This window comes from Chiloscyllium punctatum, chromosome 10 (genome assembly GCF_047496795.1).
Source record: "Chiloscyllium punctatum isolate Juve2018m chromosome 10, sChiPun1.3, whole genome shotgun sequence".
NCBI lineage: Eukaryota > Metazoa > Chordata > Chondrichthyes > Orectolobiformes > Hemiscylliidae > Chiloscyllium > Chiloscyllium punctatum.
Window position 1 is genome coordinate 84,357,346 of NC_092748.1, and position 20,513 is coordinate 84,377,858.

The 20,513-nt window shown below is 38.4% G+C and overlaps 1 protein-coding gene across 3 annotated transcripts in view; it reads left to right on the top strand.

Annotated features, from left to right (window-relative positions):
• Positions 1 to 20,513, top strand: part of thsd7ba (thrombospondin, type I, domain containing 7Ba) — a 908,760-nt gene that overhangs the window by 499,492 nt on the left and 388,755 nt on the right. For all 3 annotated transcript variants that reach the window (XM_072579697.1, XM_072579699.1, XM_072579698.1), the window contains exons 9-11: positions 1,753 to 1,944; positions 13,659 to 13,893; positions 17,676 to 17,791. In XM_072579697.1, coding sequence (XP_072435798.1) covers positions 1,753 to 1,944; positions 13,659 to 13,893; positions 17,676 to 17,791 — 543 coding nt within the window. The remainder of the gene's footprint in view (positions 1 to 1,752; positions 1,945 to 13,658; positions 13,894 to 17,675; positions 17,792 to 20,513) is intronic.

Below are 20,513 nucleotides of genomic sequence, written 5' to 3' on the forward strand. Positions count from 1 at the left end.
GTTGTCTGCATTGGGTTTTTCAAGTTCATTAACTGCTATTTTAGTGTGTTGATGAGTTTTTGGGCTCCCAAGGGGTCGGAGTAACCTGGCAGTAATTTTGAGATGTCTTTAATGAAGATGAGAGTGGCTCGGGTTTCTGGACATGTTTTGTCTGCTTGTTTGGGGTTGTTGCTCAGAAATCAGTGGACTGTTCTCATTGGATAACCATTCTTTTTGAATATACTGTATAGGTGAATTTCCTTTGCTGTGCGTAGTTCCTCGGTGCTGCAGTATGTGGTGGCTCTTTGAAATAATGGTCTAATGTAGCTTTGTTTGTGGATGTTAGGAATATTGCTCCTGCAGTTCAATAATTGGTCTGTATGTGTTGTTTTCCTGTATTCGCTGGTTTGAAGTCCCCCATTGGCGGTTCGCTCTACTGCAACATCTAGGAATAGCAGTTTATTGTAGTTTTCCTCCTTTAGTGAATTTTACGCAGCACAGAGGAACTACGCAGAGCAGAGGAAAATCATCTATGCATTGTATTCAAAAAGAACAGGTATCCAATAAACACAGTCCACTGATTTCTGAGCAACAACCACAAACAAGCAGACAAAACATGGCCATAAACCCTAACCACACTCCCCTACATCAAAGACTTCTCAGAAATGACTGCCAGACTATTCAGACCCCTTGGCAACAAGATAGCCCACAAATCCACCAACACACGAAAACAGCAGTTAATGGCGTGAAAGACCCTATACAGACAACAAGCAAAAATAATGTAATTTACAAAATACCTTGCAAGAACTGTAACAAACACTACATTGGACAGACAGGCAAAAAACTAGCCACCAGGATACATGAACATCAACTAGCCACAAGAAGACATGACCCACTCTCACTACATACGGATGAAGAAGGACACCACATCCATCGTAGGGCAAGCCAAACAGAGACATGCATGACAATTCCTAGAAGCATGACATTCCAACTGGAACTCTAACAACAACAGATTGACTTACATGCCATTTACCACCCACTGAGAAAAAGAACAGGAAATGACATCACCATAGGAAATGATATCAGCATAGTAAATAACATCACCAACCCTAGGAAACTTAAACATATAACTAGAAAGAGGGCGACAGCATCAGTGCTTCATTTGGAGGTTCACTGATGATGTTACCTAGTATGGTGATGAAATATCTGAAAACAAACTTTCCAGCTCAGTGAGCAAACCTACATCCAGAGCCTCAATCTGAACCACAAATCTTCTCAAAACTCATTAGCTTGTGCTGTAATCCCTTAAATTTTGATGATTGATTTGTGAGCTAATCAAGGTATTTAAGACGATTAAGAGATTTAATTGTGTTGATAAAGATGATAAATGATTTCAACTGGTTGGAAAATCTAGCCCAGGACAGTATTCTACTACATCAATTAGAGATGAAATTTGGAAGCACATTTTCTTATAACATATAGAGGAAACCACATAACCTTAACGACAATTTTTCCACAAAAAGGCTGTTGATGATGGGTAAGTTGTGATTTTAAAGACTGGTATTGCTTGATTAATGTTTGTTATATGAAAGCTTCAAGGTTTAAGAAATGAAGATGACTAAGTACAAGTCAGCCATGATTGGATTGATGGCAGAACAGATTTGAGTGGCAGAATAGCCATATCCTATTCCTATGCTTCTAAACCTAATTAATCAAGATAAGAAGGGTAAGTAGCAACATGTGGTTGAAGATTTTCTTGTTTGTGTTTTGCAGGGGAGGTGACATCAGATGAGCTATGTGGAAAGCCCTATCTTCCTAGGCATGGTACCTGCAAAGTGCCCTGTCCATCTGACTGTGTTCTCAGTGAATGGTCAGAGTGGTCAGTTTGTTCACGCTCATGTTCCAGCAAAAATGCAGAGGGCAAGCAAAGCAGAACCAGATATATTATAGCATTAGCTGGAGATGGTAAGCATGTATGTCTTCAAAGATTTTAGCAGCTATTCAAAAGTACCTTTCACTGTGAACAAAATAAGTCATAATTGTGACAATAAAAACTCATTATTATCCATTGTTTGGAGGTCAGAAAGGTTGTATAACAATTGTATTATTAACTTAACACTTTATCTGCTAATATAACAGCCTTCAAAATATTAATAATGCTTTATATAAAGCTTTTGAAGTGAATTTTAAATAAGTATAATAATTTGTAACTTATATAAGCTTGTGGATAATACTGTGTAAATAAACTCTTCATGTCCTGAAAACAATGTCGACAGATTCAAATCCTGATTTTGTGTTGAGCTGGGGAAATACAAGGTTCTGTTGCTTCCAAGACCAGGTCTACATCTGAGCCCGACTCCTGACATATTTTTGACTCTGAGAGATCAATATGAGGACAGCTTGTGTTTTGAGATCTAAACAGAAGCTGGTTAGTTCACTTCATTGCAATAACAACCTAGTTCCCTGAATTATTCTTTCACTCGTTTATGTTATCCTGATGCCCCTTCAAGCTCTCTATGACATTCCATGCCTCTCATATTCCCCCATGCCACTCCATATTCCTTCATACCCTTATGATGCTTCCATATCTTCCACAGTCAATAACCCATTATTCAATATGGTCAGAATACCTTTGAATTGACAAACACATACCTCTATTGGTCAAGTGGCCATCATTCAGAGACACTTCATACTGAAAAAAGTCATTCATAAAAGTTATTCAAATAAATAAATCACCTCAAATGATCAATCTGTTGTTAACAAAAAATATATACCTTTGTGAACGTCACACATCATTTAAATCATGGCCTATGAGATGTCAGGAGTTTTCCAATTCATGTTTTTCTACGGTGTTGATTACATTATGGTACTTTTTCCAGCAGGAAAAGTACTCTAATGCATTCCAGCACCTGATATTGGTCAAAGTAATCGTCAACTTACCATTTCAGGAGAGATGAATCACTATGATTAAATGCATCTTTGTTAAAATACAACACTTTTAGAAGTGACATTTGAATTCATCTTTATATTTAACACTTAATGATCAGAATATTCATGACTCCTCAGTCACAAACTCTCCAACTGGGCATTGATTTTAGGGCTTATAAATTCCACACTAACATACCAAAGCAACTATGTGCAGTTCAAATCTGCTTAAGGCACAATTCCGATCTCAGAAGAGGTGTGTGAGGGGTCGTAATCAAAGGAATTTCTGACACACACAAAAGCTCCACAAACAGAGCTTGGGGCAAAGAAGGGAGTCGAATTCCATTTTTGCAGTGAGAAACATGAAGGCTTTCACCTTCCTAAAATGATTTCCTCCTCCATGGGAGATAAAAGGCCAGTTGGATCCTCTCGATTTTCTAAAGTGTATATCAACTCTTTTTAGTTTCAGGAGTGCATTATAAATTATAATTTTTTTTTCATTGAGCATCATTGGCTGGGGCCCATGATGCTCACTGTTGCACAAGTAATCATTTTTTTCAATATCTTCACAAATTGGGTATCAAGTCTTAACTGGTAAATTATTGCCCCATCCCTTTTTGCACTTGGGAAGGTGGTGGTGTGTTGCCTTCTTAAACTGCTGCAGTCCATTTGGTGTAGATAAAACCACAAAGTTAAGGAGGGAGTTCCAGGATTTTGACCTAGCAGCACTAAAAAAGCTGTGATACATATTTTCACATCAAGATGATGAGGTATTTAGAGGGGAACTTGCAAAAGGTGGTGTTCTCATCTAATTGCTGCCTTTATCCTTCCAGATAATAATAGTTGCAGGTTTGGAATTTACCAGTTAAGACCTGATACCCATTTTGTGAAGATATTGAAAACAATGATTACTTGTGCAACAGTGAGCATCATCCTGTTTATCATTGAACATTTGAATATAGAAAACCACATTCAGCCCATCATGTCTACATTAGCTGTTTAGAGGAATGATTTATCCAGTATTACTTGTCAAACCTTATCCTTTGCACATTCATCCTTTTCAGATAATAACTAAATTTCTCTTTGAATACCTCAATAAAACCTAACTTCACCATAATCTCAGACACTTTCTGCATGAAAATGTTTTGCTTCATATCTCCACTGATTCTTTTGCAAAATCTTTTAAATCTGTGCCCTCATGCTCTCAGTCATTCTGCCATTGTACACTTCTATCAAATCTCCTCTTGACCTTCTCCTCCAAAGAAAACAAGTCCACCTCTCCACTCTTTCTCGGTATCTTATTTCCTCAACCATAGAACCATTCTGTGCAAGTTTTCTGCAATCGCTCTGAAGTCATTACACCTTTACTTAAGTGTGCTGCCCAGAAATAGATGCAGTTGATCAAAGCAGTCCACTTGGTTGGCATCATGTCCACAAGCATCCATTTTCTCCACCACCAATACTCAGTAACAACACTGTGTACTATCCACAAAATGCACTGCAAAAATTCACCAAAGCTCCTTAAACAACACTTTCCAAACCCACACCTACTTCCAAGAACAGCAGATACAAAGGAACGTGACCACCTGCAAGTTCTCCTTCAAGCCACTCATCATCCTGACTTGGCAATATATCGCTATTGCTTTATTGTCACTGGGTCAAAATCCCAGAATTCTCTCCCTAAGAGCATTGTGTTTCAAGAACATAGCTCACCACCACTTTCTCAAGGGCAGCTCAGGACAGACAAATAATGCTGACCAGCCATGGACATCCATGTCTTATGAATAAATTTTAAGAAGTGTTTGAAACTTTATTATCTTCATCGGTTAAAAGAGAATTTCAAGGTATTTGAAAAAAACAGGAAAATGAAATCTAATAATTGAAGGATTTCAATCCTCAAATTGTAGTAGTATAATAAAATCTGCTTATTCAATTTATTTCAATTCTAATTCCAATTTCAGTTCAGTTTTTCTGCTGTATAAAACACTCCATGTATTAACTTTTTTTGATATTATTTCCAGCGTTACATGTACAATCAATGGATGGTTTTTGTTTGAATGTTCTGAACTAGAGGTAGCTTTTATGATACAGTACAGTTTGTCTTCAGCTACTATTCTGCTTCAATTAGTCTTTATTCAGCATTCTTCGTTCATCAATAACCTGTGTCCGTGATCCCTGTAGCTATAATATATTACAGAAACATTTGGGTTGGAACAAATTGCAACCAAGGGCCACAGCTGAAATTATAAACCATCAGAACAAATATCATGTGAACCTGTAATTTCGTCACAGCTCACAGCTCTTTCTAACCCAACTGTTATTTGATATAGTAGTTTGGCTATTTTTGTACTTGAAAGTAATTACAATACTGTAACATCTGGTAAGGCTCTGAAGCCTGCCATTGTTCGCAATTATCTGCAGTGTGAGTCCTTTGAAGTCAACAGTAATTCTTATGATACATGATTGGATAAAGGTTTACCATTTAAATAATATATAGAACATAGAACATTACAGCGCGGTACAGGCCCTTCGGCCCTCGATGTTGCGTCACCTGTCATACCAATCTGAAGCCCATCTAACCTACACTATTCCATGTATGGCCATATGCTTGTCCAATGACGACTTAGATGTACTTAAAGTTGGCGAACTACTACCATTGCAGGCAAAGCATTCCATACCCTTACTACTCTCTGAGTAAAGAAACTACCTCTGACATCTGTCCTATATCTATCACCCCTCAATTTAAAGCTATGCCCCCTCGTGCTCGCCGTCACCATTCTTGGAAAAAGGCTCTCCCTGTCCACCCTATCTAAAACTCTGATTATCTTATATATTTCTATTAAGTCACCTCTCAACCTTCTTCTCTCCAACGAAAACAGCCTCAAGTCCCTCAGCCTTTCCTTGTAAGACCTTTCCTCCATACCAGGCAACATCCTAGTAAATCTCCTCTGCATCCCCTCCAAAGCTCCCACATCGTTCTTATAATGCGGTGACCAGAACTATACACAATACTCCAACTGCAGCTGCACTAGAGTTTTGTACAGCTGTAGCATAACCTCATGGTTCCGGAACTCGATCCCTCTATTAATAAAAGCTAAAACACTGTAGGCCTTAACAATCCTGTCAACCTGGGTGGCAACTTTCAAGGATCTGTGTACCTGGACACCGAGATCTCTCTGCTCATCTACACTACCAAGAATATTACTATTAGCCCGGAACTTTGCATTCCGGTTACTCCGACCAAAGTGAATCACCTCACACCTGCCTGCATTAAACTCCATTTGCCTCCTCTCAGCCCAGCTCTGCAGCTTATCTATGTCTCTCTGTAACCTACTACATCCTTCATCACTATCCACAACTCCACCGACCTTAGTGTCATCTGCAAATTTACTAACCCACCCTTCTACGCCCTCATACAGGTCATTTATAAAAATGACGAACCGCAGTGGACCCAACATCGACCCTTGCAGTACACCACTAGTAACTGGACTCCAGGATGAACATTTCCCATCAAACACCACCCTCTGTCTTCTTTCAGCAAGCCAATTACTGATCCAAACTGCTATATCTCCCACAATCCCATTCCTCCGCATTTTGTACAATAGCCTAATGTGGGGAACCTTATCGAACGCCTTGCTGAAATCAATATACACAACATCAATATGGGGTACAATTATGCCATAGGACAGAAAGGGGGAAATATTACAGGAAAATGTGTGAGTATATTATTGGAAAATGGCAGAATTAATTATAATTAAAATGCAGTCTTATGAATTCAACTCACACATTGTGAATTTTGGACTTAAATTTTTGTTTGGCTGAAGAAACTACTGAATAAGATTTCAGTGGAAATTAATGCCAGGACATGGTGATGCATGTATTGGGTTTGGAAATGGAATCATCCATGTCTGAGAAGAATAATTCATATGAAGAAAATCTTTCTAGTCAGTTCAATCTAAGATTGAAATTGTATAATGATAAATGAGGGAAGTAACAAAATTAAGCTTGTTTCCAAATAATGGCTGATTTGGTTAAGGCAGTACCATACTCACCACAACAGACCAATGTTTTACCTGGATCTCTGGTATTAGTTAATCTCATTTAAGTAATGTTAAGAGTGTATAATAAGTGTCTAGGAGTTGGGGAAGAGAAAAATCATCTGGGTTTTCTGGAGTGTAGTAATATCTTACCACTGAAAATGAATTATGGGCAAGAACAAATGTGGCTGTGCATCTTGGTTGGATACCTTTCATGATATCCAGAATTGTCTCCCTTTTTTTTGTTGACAAACAAAGAAGCTGTGACCTGTTCATTTCTTGCAGGCTTTTAATACACAGAACAAAATTAATCTGCAACACGAGCAGATAACTTTTCATGCATGCAGCCCATTTACTGAACTTCAGCCATTACAAATTAGCATTCTGCTGGGCTGTCATCTTACATGGTTATGTGTTCTCTTTGCCACTGTGAACAGAATGCAACAGATTTTCCATTGGCAGCAAGCATTATGTATTATCCATCACCCACAAAGATGCTGCCTTTTTCTTGAAGACAAAATACCAGCTGCTACTTTCCCACTTGGTCTCACATATTCTTGACAGAGAACAATTATTCTGACTGCATGAGTGGTTTCTTTATATTGAGGCAGCTTAACACAATCAGTCTTTTGCCTGGTACGTCTATGCTATCCTAGTAGGCTGCTTAGCACAGTATGATGTTTTCAAAAACAGCTTGCAAGAGTTTCTTGCAATAACAGTGTGGCTGTTTAAAGTTTTTTTTTAACTTAGCCATTCATCAAAGTGAAGGACATTGGTAGTTCGGATGGAACATTTTCTACTTTGTAGTAACAATGACTTTCAGGCTTGTTTCTGAATTGAAGTCATATCTACCAATGACAGTAGAGGAATTGTTTGGTAAGTTACTCCTCAAGTGCGAAAAACTCATGACTGATAAACAGAACAGGGATAAGTAATTTTAAAAGCTATTCAATTATTTGTTGTATTTTTTACACTAAAATGAAGGCTTGTCATTGTTGGAAAATAGAATTTTCATTTGGGGTAGCCAACAGCCATTAATATTAGATTTCCTCAGGTCAGGGGAGCTGGGATTAATGACTGAAAAAAACCTTCCTCCCCGTATACAAAAAGTGTGCTTGAACTTTCAAACCTCATTGGCTTTCAGCTGTCCATCAGTGTGCAAGATTTATTTTTTAAACTAATCTTGTTGCACCTACTTCAGGGAGGCAGCTGTTTTGATACCAAGTTACACCATATGGTAAGCATTGTGTGAAGTAGAAATGGGCAGAATCCTTTCTATCTATGGTGAGATTTGTGGCAGAATCAAATGAGAAATCCCATGAGACCCATTTTGATGTCAGGAGCAACTCAAACTACCTTTTCTACTTTTCACAAGCAGTGACGCTCACTAGGCAACAATGAGTTGCCAATTATGGGCAATTATTGTTTCTTCTATGCTTTGTTACTGGCTCAATCTGTCTCATTAATATTCTGCTTTTTTTTTAACGAAATAAGTTCAATGTCGAGATAACTCTATGTGGAAGCCAGTTCAGGAACCTGACAGATTCAGCTTATTGTTGCTCTGAATGAACTCCCCGTTGATAAAGCTCTCATAAGGTAGCTATCATAGGGTATAATCCAGTCATGTGCACACCTCCTCCATGGACATTGGCATCCAGCATCAACCAACCCTTCATAACCATCATAGCACCTCTCTCTCTCTTTTACACTGGTCATGTGTTCTGGAAGCACAGACCTGCCTTGCAGAACGCAGCATCACTAACTGGTATTGGAAGGCTGCACCAGGGACACTTTGCAAACATGGACAGGTATGCAGCTCAAAGAATGGACCAGACTGCATCTCAGTGCTGCAGTCTTAGCACGCACTCACTTGACTGGCAACATACAAGTCTTATCTTGCTGTGCCAATTAATGCAGTCACGAAACCAGGCAGCTGGTCAGCAGTCATCAGTCAAGAGGGCACACAATTTGCTGTTCTGCAGTGTGCTATATCCATTTCATAATTGTTCCATGTGCCACTGGCTAACATGTCTTACTATCTTAGGAAAGTAGTCATAGTCATACAGCATGGAAACAAACCCTTCAGTCCAATCAGTCCATGCAGAACATAATCCCAAACTAAACTGGTGCCACCTGCCTGCTCCTGCCCATATCCCTCCATAACTTCCCTATTCAAGTAATTATCTAAGTGTCTTTTAAAGACAATTGTAAAGGCATATAGGCAGCATGGTTGCTCAGTGGTTAGCTCTGCTACCTCACAGTGCCAGGGATCAGAGTTCGATTCCCCCCTCGGGCAACTGTCTGTCTGGGGTTTGCACATTCTCCTCTTGTCTGCGTGGGTTTACTTTGGGTGCTCTTTTTTCCTCCCACAGTCCAATGATATGCAGGTTAGGTGAATTGGCCATTCTAAATTGCCCTAGTGTTAGGTGCATCAGTCAGTGGTAAATATAGGGTAGGGGAATGGGGCTGGGTGAGTTACTCGTCAGAGGGTCGTTGTGGACTTGTTGGGCCAAATGTGCTGTTTCCTCACTGTAGGTAACCTAATCTAAAAAAATGTTGAACCTGTGCCCATATTCACCACTTCCTCAGGAAATTCATTCCGCACACGAACCAACCTCTATGTAAAACATTTGCTCCCCATTTCGTTTTTAAATCTCTCTGCTCTTACCTTAAAAATATGCTTCCTAGTCTTGAAATCTGAACGCAAAGAACATTAACCCTATCTATGCCCTCACGATTTTACAATCCTCTTTAAGGTCACCTCTCAACCTTCTACCCTCCAGTTAAAAAAAAGGTCCCAGCCTATCCAGCCTGTCATTATAAACTTCCATACCCACCCTTATTGAAATTCATTGAGACACCCATCAGTCAAATCTGCGTGCCAGTCCTCTGGATTAGCTACAATCAGACATCTGCTTTGGATGATTCTAGTCAGAGAATGGGTGTCTCTACAGTCCAGGGAGTAGGTTTGTTTTGTTGTTCTATAGTGACCAGTCCAGGGAGTTAGGGCTAATACAGTTGGTGAAATGTACAGTAACCAGACAGGGATCATGCAAAGAGATGGGCCACTTACAAACCGTCATGTCCATCAACAGCAACTAAGGGTAAAGGGGGTTGGATGGATGGGACAAGGGTGGCTTTTACTGCAGAAATTAGACACAGCAAGTTAGTCTTCGTCTCTGCGGGGAGGGACGAGTAAAGTGTAGGGGAAGGGAGATTTACAATTGTGGAGATTGTGGAGGCATTGGTGGTGATCTGTTAGGAATCACTGGAGTCGGAGAGGATCCCAGATGAGTGGAAAATGGTCAATGTAACACCCCTGTTTTAGAAGGGAAGGAGACAGAAAATGGGAAATTATAGGCCAGTTAGCTTGACTTTGGACACTTTGTAATATTTTAGAATCCATGATTAAGGATGGGATTACAGAACACTTGGAAATGTGTCATAAAATAGAGCTAAGTCAGCATGGCTTTGTCGAGGGGAAGTCATGTCTCATAAATCTGTTAGAATTCTTTGAGCAAGTAATACACAGGTTAGACAAAGAAGGTCGATACACCACAGCAACAGGCCTTTTGGCCCTCTGAGCCTGCGCCAACATATTTCGCCCGTCCATACATAGAAATTGTCTTCACTTAGAGAATCTGTATCCCTCTAGACAAAGGGGAGCCAATGGATGTGATCTATTTGGATTTCCAGAAGGCCCTTGACAAAGTGCTGTACAGGAGTCTGCTAAATAAGACAAGAGCTCAAGGTGTTAGGGGCAAAGTACTGACATGGACAGAGAATTAGATGACTGGCAGAAGGCAGAGTGTGGATAAAGGAATCTTATTCAAGATATGGAGGCTGGTGGTTAGTGCCTTTCTCCAGGGGTCAGTACTGGGACCACAACTATTTACATTATATGCTAACAATTTAAACAAAGGACCTGAGGGATTTGTTGCTAAGTTTGTAGATGCCACAATGATAGGTGGAGGGATAGGTATGTTGAGGAAATAGAGAGACTGCAGAAGCATTTGAACAGGTTAGGAAATTGTCTTCCATCTACTACTTCTTTACCCAATGTGGAAAAATGTGAGGTTATGCCCTTTTGTAGGAAGAACAGAGGTATAGACTGTTTTCTAAATTGGGACAAGCTTTGGAAATTTGAATCAGAAAGTGAATAGGGAGTCCTAGTTCAGGGTTCCCTTAAGGTTAACATATAGCTTCAGTTAGTAATTAGGAAGGCAAATACAATGTTAGCATTCATTTGGAAAATGCTAAAATACAAGAGCAGGAATGTACTGTTTAGCTGTTTAAATATCTGATCAGACCACATTTAGAACATTGTGAGCATTTCTGGGACTGGTATCTAAGGAACAATATACTGATATTGGAGGGGGTCCAGAGGAGGTTTACAAGATTGACCTAGGAATGAAGAGCCTGTGACAGGAAGAGCAGTTGAGGCCTCTGGGCCTGTACTTGATGGAGTTTTGAAGGATGAGAAGGGATCTGATTGAAATGTACAGATACTGAGATGAGGAAGAATTTCTTCAGCCAAGAGACTGGTGAATTTGTTGAACTTATTGCCATAGAAGGCTATGGAGGCCAAGTCATTGAGTGTATTTAAGGCAGAGACAGACAGGTTCTTCATTACTAAGGGGATGAAGAGTTACAGAGAGAGTTGTTCCGAGAGAGGGAGGGAGGAGCCAGGGCAGGTGGCATGCTGGGTTAATGGTGTGGAGGGTGAGGCTGAGTGGGAAAGATACTGAAGCCAATACTGAGAGTGGCAAAGCATGGCCCTTGGTGGAAGTTGGGTGAGTAGCAGAAGTAGCGTGAATGTGAGGAAGCTAAGAGAGGAAAATGGCACTTACCATGGCATAGCTGAGAAGCTCATTGACTTACTTTTCACATAGCTAGTCATTCCTCCATCTCCTGGTGACCCCCTTGACCCAGGTTGCAATTCAGACCAGACTGATGGTATCTGGTGGGATCTTCTGATTCTCCAGGAAGATGATTCCTCTCCTTTGGACCACCCTGTCTGGCAGGATCACCATGTCCCTGTTGAACAATCACAGTGCCATCTTCCACTCCTCCATCATGCTCAGGTTCTGTCTACCAATGTGCAGGGCAGCTTCAGATTGCCAATGGTCATCCAGGTACACAGCAACAACGGGACAGACTCAAGGGTTGTCTGTCTTTTGGCAGCTATCCACTCAGTGTCAATTTGTTCTCGGAACGATTTGGTCAGGTGAGGTAGGGTACATAGTTAGTGAGACAAGTTTGGTTAGAAAGAGCAAAAATGTCATCATGCCTCATTGTGAAAATTCCTCCAAAAACTAACGACGTAACCTAAAAAGCATAAGATTCAACTCTAAGTTAACATAAGCTCAATTGCCTTATTTAGCAGCAGTGTAGCTTGAAGAGGAATGTGGATTATAGTTATTTTTGAGCAACCTGACTGAAACGTAAGAGGTTGAGGGGGTGACCTTACTGAGGTTTATAAAATCATGAGGAGCATAAACAAGGTGAAGGGCAAGGGTCTATTTCTGAGAGTGGGGAGTTCAAATCTTGGGGGCATATTTTTTTAAGGTGAGAGGAGAAAGTTTTAAAGAGGACTTGAGGGGCAACCTTTTTACAGAGACTGGTTTGTGTGTAGAATGAACTGCCTGGGGAAGTGATAGCTGCAGGTACGGTTACAATATGTAAAAGACATTTAGATAAATACTTGAATAGGAAAGATTTGGAGAGATATGGGCTAAATGCTATGAATGGGACTAGTTTAGTTTGGGAACATGGTTGGCATTTGACTGTAAATTTGTTTCTATGCTGCATGATTCTATAACTCTTTGGATAGGTTGGGGCTTGAAGCCCGATCTCTTGGACAAGAGATAGGGACATTGCCATCGCAGTGTAAGTCTTTTTTTACAGTTAATAATGGCTAAAGATAAAAGTAATGCATAAATAATACAAGTCATCAATAAGCAACAAACAGATTTCAATTGAATAAAATGTTGTTTTTAAACCCAGGTTTGGTACTGGCTGAATAACCCGTGAATGGATTATTAAACCAGATAATAGTTATTGTGCTACTTAATAAATACTTTTGTATTGTGTTAATGAACTGGTAAAGAACACACGCACACAATTTTCTAAATGGACTATTACAAACCTGTTAATGTTTTATATAATTTCATATATAAACAATTTATCAGGCTGTTTAACTGAAACTACACTTGCAATTTTATTTTTTTTTAAAATTTAGCATTAGTAATTTAAATATATCTACAGATAATTTGTTAATGGTCTTTCCAAGGATACACTTGTAACTTGATAGGCTATTTACGTACATATCAGTAATTTGCTGAATTGCTTAAAATAACTGTGACTTAATAATGGTCTATTTTAATGTGAAATTTCATGTTGCTGAAAGCAGACATACGCGTACAACTTTAACCTATACATGGATGTTGATATTTTTACTTCATGGTATCATTTTAGAAAAATAGTCTTTTTCACATAGATCTGCACTGAAGGTAATGAACATATGTGAATTAATCAATGATAATTGAAATACATCAATTAAACATGAGTATGATTTATGAAGAAATTGTTATGAATGCAGATACAATCAATGTTTCTACATTAGGTGTTCTCAAAATTTATGAAAATGGATGATTCCCTGTGAAATATTGTTTATGTATCTTATCTGGAAGAATTAAAAGCTCCTTTACATCCTAGGTGGAAATCCTTGTCCTGGTAGCCATGCTTTGCAAGAATGGCGATCTTGTAACGAGCATAGCTGTATGGTATTCTATTGGGATACATCACCATGGTGTCCTTGCAGAGAAGGCACAGCAGTAATGTCTCTCAATGCTACAATCAGTTGGAATAATGAAGCCACGTGTTCTGTGGGCATACAGACTCGACGGGTGCTTTGCATGAAAAGCAAATTTGGACATGTTACTCCCAAAAGGTATTAGTATTTCCTTTTCAGAGTAATAACTTAGATAAGCTATTAGTAATAAAGAAAATAATTCTCTCTGAGTCTTGTCTATTGTTGAGATTTAATAAGTTCAGTTGCTATTTGTGAAGGTTGTTGCTGCTCCACCACAATGTTTTCAAATCATTGACTCAAAAGTCAAAAACCTTAATTTAGTTTGACCTTGTGTGAAGACTTGTACTTTTGTGCGTTCTGCCCAACCCATTTTGTTTCACTTTCTCTTAGTATATCATCCTAACACAGCACAACAATATGGAAAAGCCTGTGGACTGAATTATTTATCAGACTACCCCATTCTTATTCAGAGTTGCCTCACACTTTTTGTTTTGGATTTTGCCAAATGTTAGGCAGACCCTACCAACTCTCCAGAAAAGAAGGTTTAGCAGAATCTTGGAGCCATTTTCTGTGTGATCTCCAATAAGATCAGTAGATTAATAGCTGAAGATGCTAAAATACTTGTCAGAGCTTTCAATGTACAATGTCTAAACACATTTAGGAACCTGCATAGGATGCAGAACGGATTCTAAAGTCTCAGTTGAAAATTGAAATGAGGCCTGCATAATTTCAGACTGACTCTGAGGGATCTAAATCCCAATGGATTGGAAGCCAGTTATTGTAAAATGGGCTTCAAAGATGCTTAATAGACCTACTTTAAGGTACAACTTCTATACATTTAATAAATGGGAGAATCAATGCATAAAATCAAAATGTACTTTTTTTGTTGGAAAGAATGAAAGTTTGCAGCTCAGGTTCTTTGAACTTTAAGTTCCTAATGCTTTTGTGAAGATTGAGAAGTAAGATGTTTTACATGGAAAAGCAAAGGAAATCAAAAACATAAGTCCACCTAAACTATCTTAATATCCTGTTCTGAAACAACATTAACAGAGATGAGGGAACAAGTTATTTGCTTTTCCTGCTGATCAAAAAGAAGTGCAGAGCATTGAAAAATCTGAAGAATGGGAGAAAAAAAATACATTACAGCTTTCTAAAATAAATTGCAACAGAAAAAGGAAACTAAAGTGAGATCTGATAGCATACTCTCTTGTCGCATTCATTCAATTCCCTTTGATGTTTGCTATTTATCTTCGACACTGTTAATTTGTATTTTTCTGAAATGCAATCCTTGTTTTTGGGTGCTTTTCTCTGTGTTCTGCAACTTTTTCTGGATTTCTTCCTACTCTATTGCTACTCATGCACTTTAATGCTAAAATATGCCATCATCATGACAGCTTTCTTATGAAAATAGCAAGTTGGCTGTTTAATGGCTTTTAGCAGAAGGCAACTTAAACTCGAGGAATAGCATCTCATCTTTCAGTTAGACAGTTTGTAGCCTTTCAGACTCAGTAGTGAGCTTAAAATGTCAGATCATAATCATTTTAACTACTTGTTAAGAGAACAGTTGTTTATAATAAATCTGCTATTCCTATTTATATCTTGTCCAGACTGAGCTTTTGTTTCTTTACCTGTGCCAATAGCATCCATTTTGCTTTGCAATAGTGTCCTTTTGTCATTCAATCTCTAATACCTTTCACTCAATCACAGATCCTCCCATTTATTCTTTCCTTCCCTTCTTCCTTTTCCATGAATCAGTACTTAGAATTTGGTTACATCTCTAATTTTTTCCACTGCAGATGAAAAGCCACGACAGAAATACTAATTTTATCTTTCCTCAGATGTTGCCAGATCTACTATTTCCTGCATTCTGTGTTTGAGTCAGATTTTCAGACATTGTAACATTTTGCTTCTACGGGTGGCTCGGTGGCTCAGTGATTAGCACTGCTGCTTCACAGCACCAGGGTCCCAGGTTCAATTCCAGCCTTCGGTGACTGTCTTGTTGAATTTACACATTCTCCCTGTGTCTGTGTGGGTTTTCTCCCACAGTCCAAAGATGTGCTGGTCAGATGAATTGGCCATGCTAAATTGCCTATAGTATTAGGTGCATTAGTCCGAGGGAAATGAGTTTGGGTGGGTTACTCTCCAGAGGGTTGGTGTGGACTGGTTGGGCCGAAGGGCCTGTTTCCACACTGTAAGGAATCTAATCATAAACATTAACAATGTTATTTTAAGTTAATTGTTTAACCTAGCTAACAGAAATTGATTGCATATTTTCAGTTGTAATTTCCAATTAATAACACGGGCAAAATTAATTTTGTATGTCAAAGGTGTTCTGAATAATAAGCATAATATATTTTAAGTTCATCCCATAGAAAGTTTATTTTTGAACACATAGGCTGGAACTTGTTTATTTAACATGTATTGGAGAGAAACAAAGATCATCACAATGACAGCCTAATAATGACACACTAGCACTAATGGACAACACATTAAAATGTCATGGACAATCTCTTAATCATACTGATGAGTTTTCCATATGCAGACATTAAAAATAATAACTACAATGCACAATGCTAATAGGGTTCTGAGGTTCATCTTTCTCTTCCTCATCATCTATGTTTAATACAGGGAACTTATTAATGCTATTAAATGCAGACAAATGTTGTCAAGACTTCCTGCTCAATTATTTTTATTTAAATTCATTGATGGCAATAAATTAAGAAGGCTGGTTTAATTTGATTCATGAATGAACATTATAATGAAAATGGACTATTGCAAAAGTGTACAGTTCATTTGAGAATGAAGAGAATAGTGGATATTGTTCCATATATTTCAAGTCTATTGGAAAAGTATACAATGATTTTGAGAATGAAGCAAAGAATGAAAACTGCTGACAAAAGAGGCATTTTTTTGAAGTTTTGTTTTATCTTGCACTCATCAAGACAATTCAGAAGAGTACCAATATTTATATGATGATTGACAGTTGATCAGCACAAAGCGTGGCTGTTGACTGTCAGTCATAATTAATTGATGCATTTTCCATATTAATCTTGCTACCTATTGCTCAGTCCACTTGCTGATCAATCAGCACTATCCTTTTATTAAGTATAGATACTTGTTTTACTCATGAATTAGTATTTTTGTGAATTGGGTGCAAATTGAAAAGCCACATCAAAGTTTGACTTTTTCACTAATGAAACATCTGGTATTGTTCCATAGATCATTTTGAGAACTAATATAGGGAATAGGTTTTCATGAATCATTCCATGCCCATATTGCAACATTTTTCTCAAACTGTTTTAGTGAGCCTCATATAGAATTGTGGTAATGGTGAAACAACTGAGTTGGATTTGAATGAGTTCAATGGTCACATTTTTACTTCAGCTTAATTTAAAGAAAAATACTTTACAGTTGACTGAGGGAACTGCAGCATACACTAACCTTTATCAACCCAGTCTTTGGTCAGATATTGATTAGAAAAATATTCAAATTTTAAAAATTGACATTTGAAACCAGTTTCTGTCATAAGTGAGAAGTGATTTTCTGGAAGTAATCCTGCTTAACTTATTAAGCAGCAAAATGTAGTTTTCCCTCTAACATTAACAGAATATTGTTGTTTAGTGAAATGTTTTGTACATCATAATAAGTCAATTCTTTGGCAATGGCTGGAAACGTAGTTAAATCACATGACTGTCCATGTACCTACAGTAGTTTAGGCTTACCATGTAATTTTAATTTGTGTCAGCAGCCTATGTCTTGAAAGAAACAATATCTGAAAACCTGAAAATCTGACTGACTAGAAGGAATTAATCTTCCTCAAAAAAATTATTTTATACATTATTGTTGAGAATTTCATTGCTTCTGTTAAGTCTGCTCTTTGTAAAGACATCTTGGTTTTCCATCTCTCCCAAAATTTCTAGGTGTCCTGAAAACACCAGGCCTGATACAGTTCGACCATGTCTATTACCATGTAAAACGGACTGCGTTGTCACCCCTTTCAGTGAATGGACACCTTGCCCTACTCTATGTCAACAAGGTAACTTTTTTTAAAAAGATTATCCTCCATAGTGGATAAATGCTTTGAGAAAATCACTAATGCTCGAGAATTAAATCAATTTTAGATTTATTATTGCTTTCTCCTCCCAGGACAGATACATCTCCATGAAAAGCTCATTGCTGAGTAATAAAGAAAAACATATTTTCGCAGAGTAGATATTTGTTCACACATTCTAGGTTAGAGTGCTGCTGGAAAAGCACAGCAGTTCAGGCATCATCCGAGGGGCAGGAAAATCGATGTTTCGGGCAAAAGCCCTTCATCAGTAATAAAGGCAGAGTGCCTGCAGGGTGGAGACCTGCCTCTATTCCTGATGAAGGGCTTTTGCCTGAAACGTCGATTTTCCTGCTCCTCGGATGGTGCCTGAACTGCTGTGCTTTTCCAGCACCACTCTAATCTAGCATCTGGTTTCCAGCATCTGCAGTCCTTGTTTTTACCTATCTGCTCACACATTATGATTGAAATCTAGGTAGGTGAGGGCATGATAGTAATATCACAGGATGAGTAATCCAGAGGCCCAGGTTAGTGTTTTGTCGGCATGGTTTTAACTCGTAGTATGCCAGATGCTGATGCTTGAATAAAAACGTTGAATTTAAAGTTAGTTGAATAGTGACGATTATTGTAAAAAAAAACACTGAGGGAACAACATTGACTGTCCCTACTTGTGACTTCAGACCCCAACAATGTGGTTGACTATTAACTGCCTTTTAAGTGGACTAGCACAGCACTCAGTTCAAGGGCAATTAAGGATGGGCACCAAATACTGGTTTGTAAATATCGATGCCCATCTTCCATGCAAGAATGAAAACATCATTCTGTTTTTAGTTATCATTTAAAAAAATAAAATCTTGCTTTGATATGTCACAAACCTGGAAACTAATTATTTGCCAAATAACAATTCACTGTCTTCAAGATATTTAATACAAAAAAAATGAATCTGTATATAAATTGACTGGTGCCTATATAACCTGATGTTTCAACTATCATTTTTGTCTTGCAAGATTTCTATCTTTGCTGAATTAAAGATTGTGCTATTTTCAAACTCATTTAACATGCTTCTGTACAGTACATTCAAGAGGTTTTCATTTTTTATAAAAGTCTTGAAAACTTGAACATAAAATAATTCTAGCAAAAACCCTGTCATAACTAAACTCATGACATTGAGAAATATTGATTTCCTTCTATGCTCTGTTTCTAAATTTTCCATTATGGTGAACATTTGATAAACTTGGGGCATTTTTATCTGGATGTCCTTGAGCAAAGTAATATCGACAAGTTTGGAAACTTATCTTAAAGCTCATCTTCTTAGAATAACTTGGAGTCATTTCACTCATTTACAGTGTATCTATGTAGAATTTACATTGCCTCAGAGATTTTGTTCAAAGTATTGATCAGCATGAATCCAGAGAAATGATCACATTGCAATTCTGTAACACCTCCGCAAAGCTCTCAAAAAAATCTGTGCAGTGTCTGTGAATTTCATTTTATATTAAGGACTTCATGTTGAGTCTGATATATGTTTCCTGGCAGGAAGGAAATTTAAGTTTGAAATGCAGAAAACCACTGAAGTAGATCACAGATATTTCTGTCAAAGCAAAATACTATGGATGGAAGTTATAACAAGCACCGCAGAATGCTATGTCACTGGATTTGTAACCAGAGATTGTGAGGCAGATTTGCCACTAAGTTGTGAAATTTCCCAACTTAAAAGGTGCTGCAAGTAGTGTTACTACCACTCTCATCATGTGGTGGGTGATACGTTCTAGTTTTAAAATCCACATTGGGTCTCCAGAGTTTCTTCCCTATTTTTCAGAAGCCCTCTAATTCTCACTTTTCACTCCCTGCCCACACATAGAAACATAGAAAATAGGTGCAGGAGTAGGTCACTTAGCCCTTTGATTCTGCACCATCATTCAATACGATCATGGCTGATCATATAATTTCAGTATCCCATTCCCACCCTCTCCTCATACCCTTTATCCCTTTATTCGCAAAAACCACGTACAGCTCCCTCTTGAATATATCAAATGAAAATTGGCTCTAACAGCTTTCTGTGGTGGAAATTTCTATAGTTTCACAACTCTCTGAAGAGATTCTTCCTTATCTCAGTCCTGAAAGGCTTACTCCTTATTCTTATACTGTGACCCCTTGTTTTCGACTTCCCCAACATCGAGAACATTCTTCCTGCATCAAAACTGTCCAGCCCCACCAGGATTTCATATGTTTCTGAGATTCCCCTCATTCTTCTAACTTACAGTAAGTACAGGCCTAGCAGATCCATCTTTTCCTCATATGTCAGCCCTGCCATTCTGGGAATCAGTCTAATGAACCTTCGCTGGACTCCCTCAATAGCAAGCATGTCCTCCCTCAGACTAGGAGAGCAAAACTGCACACAATACTCAAAGTGGGCCTCACCAAGGCCCTGTATAACTGTAGCAAGACATCCTTACTCCGATACTCAAATCCCCTCACTATCAAGGTGAGCATGCCATTTTCTTTCCTCATTGCCTGTTGCACCTATATTCCAACCTTCAGCCACTGTTCTACCATGACCCCACCCAAGTCTCATTGCACCTCACCTTTTCATAAACTGCCACCATTCAGATAGCAATCCACCTTCCTGTTTTTGCCACCAAAGTGGATAATCTCCCATTTGTCTACATTATTTGCACAGTAGTTGCCCACTCAAGCTAACCTACCCAAG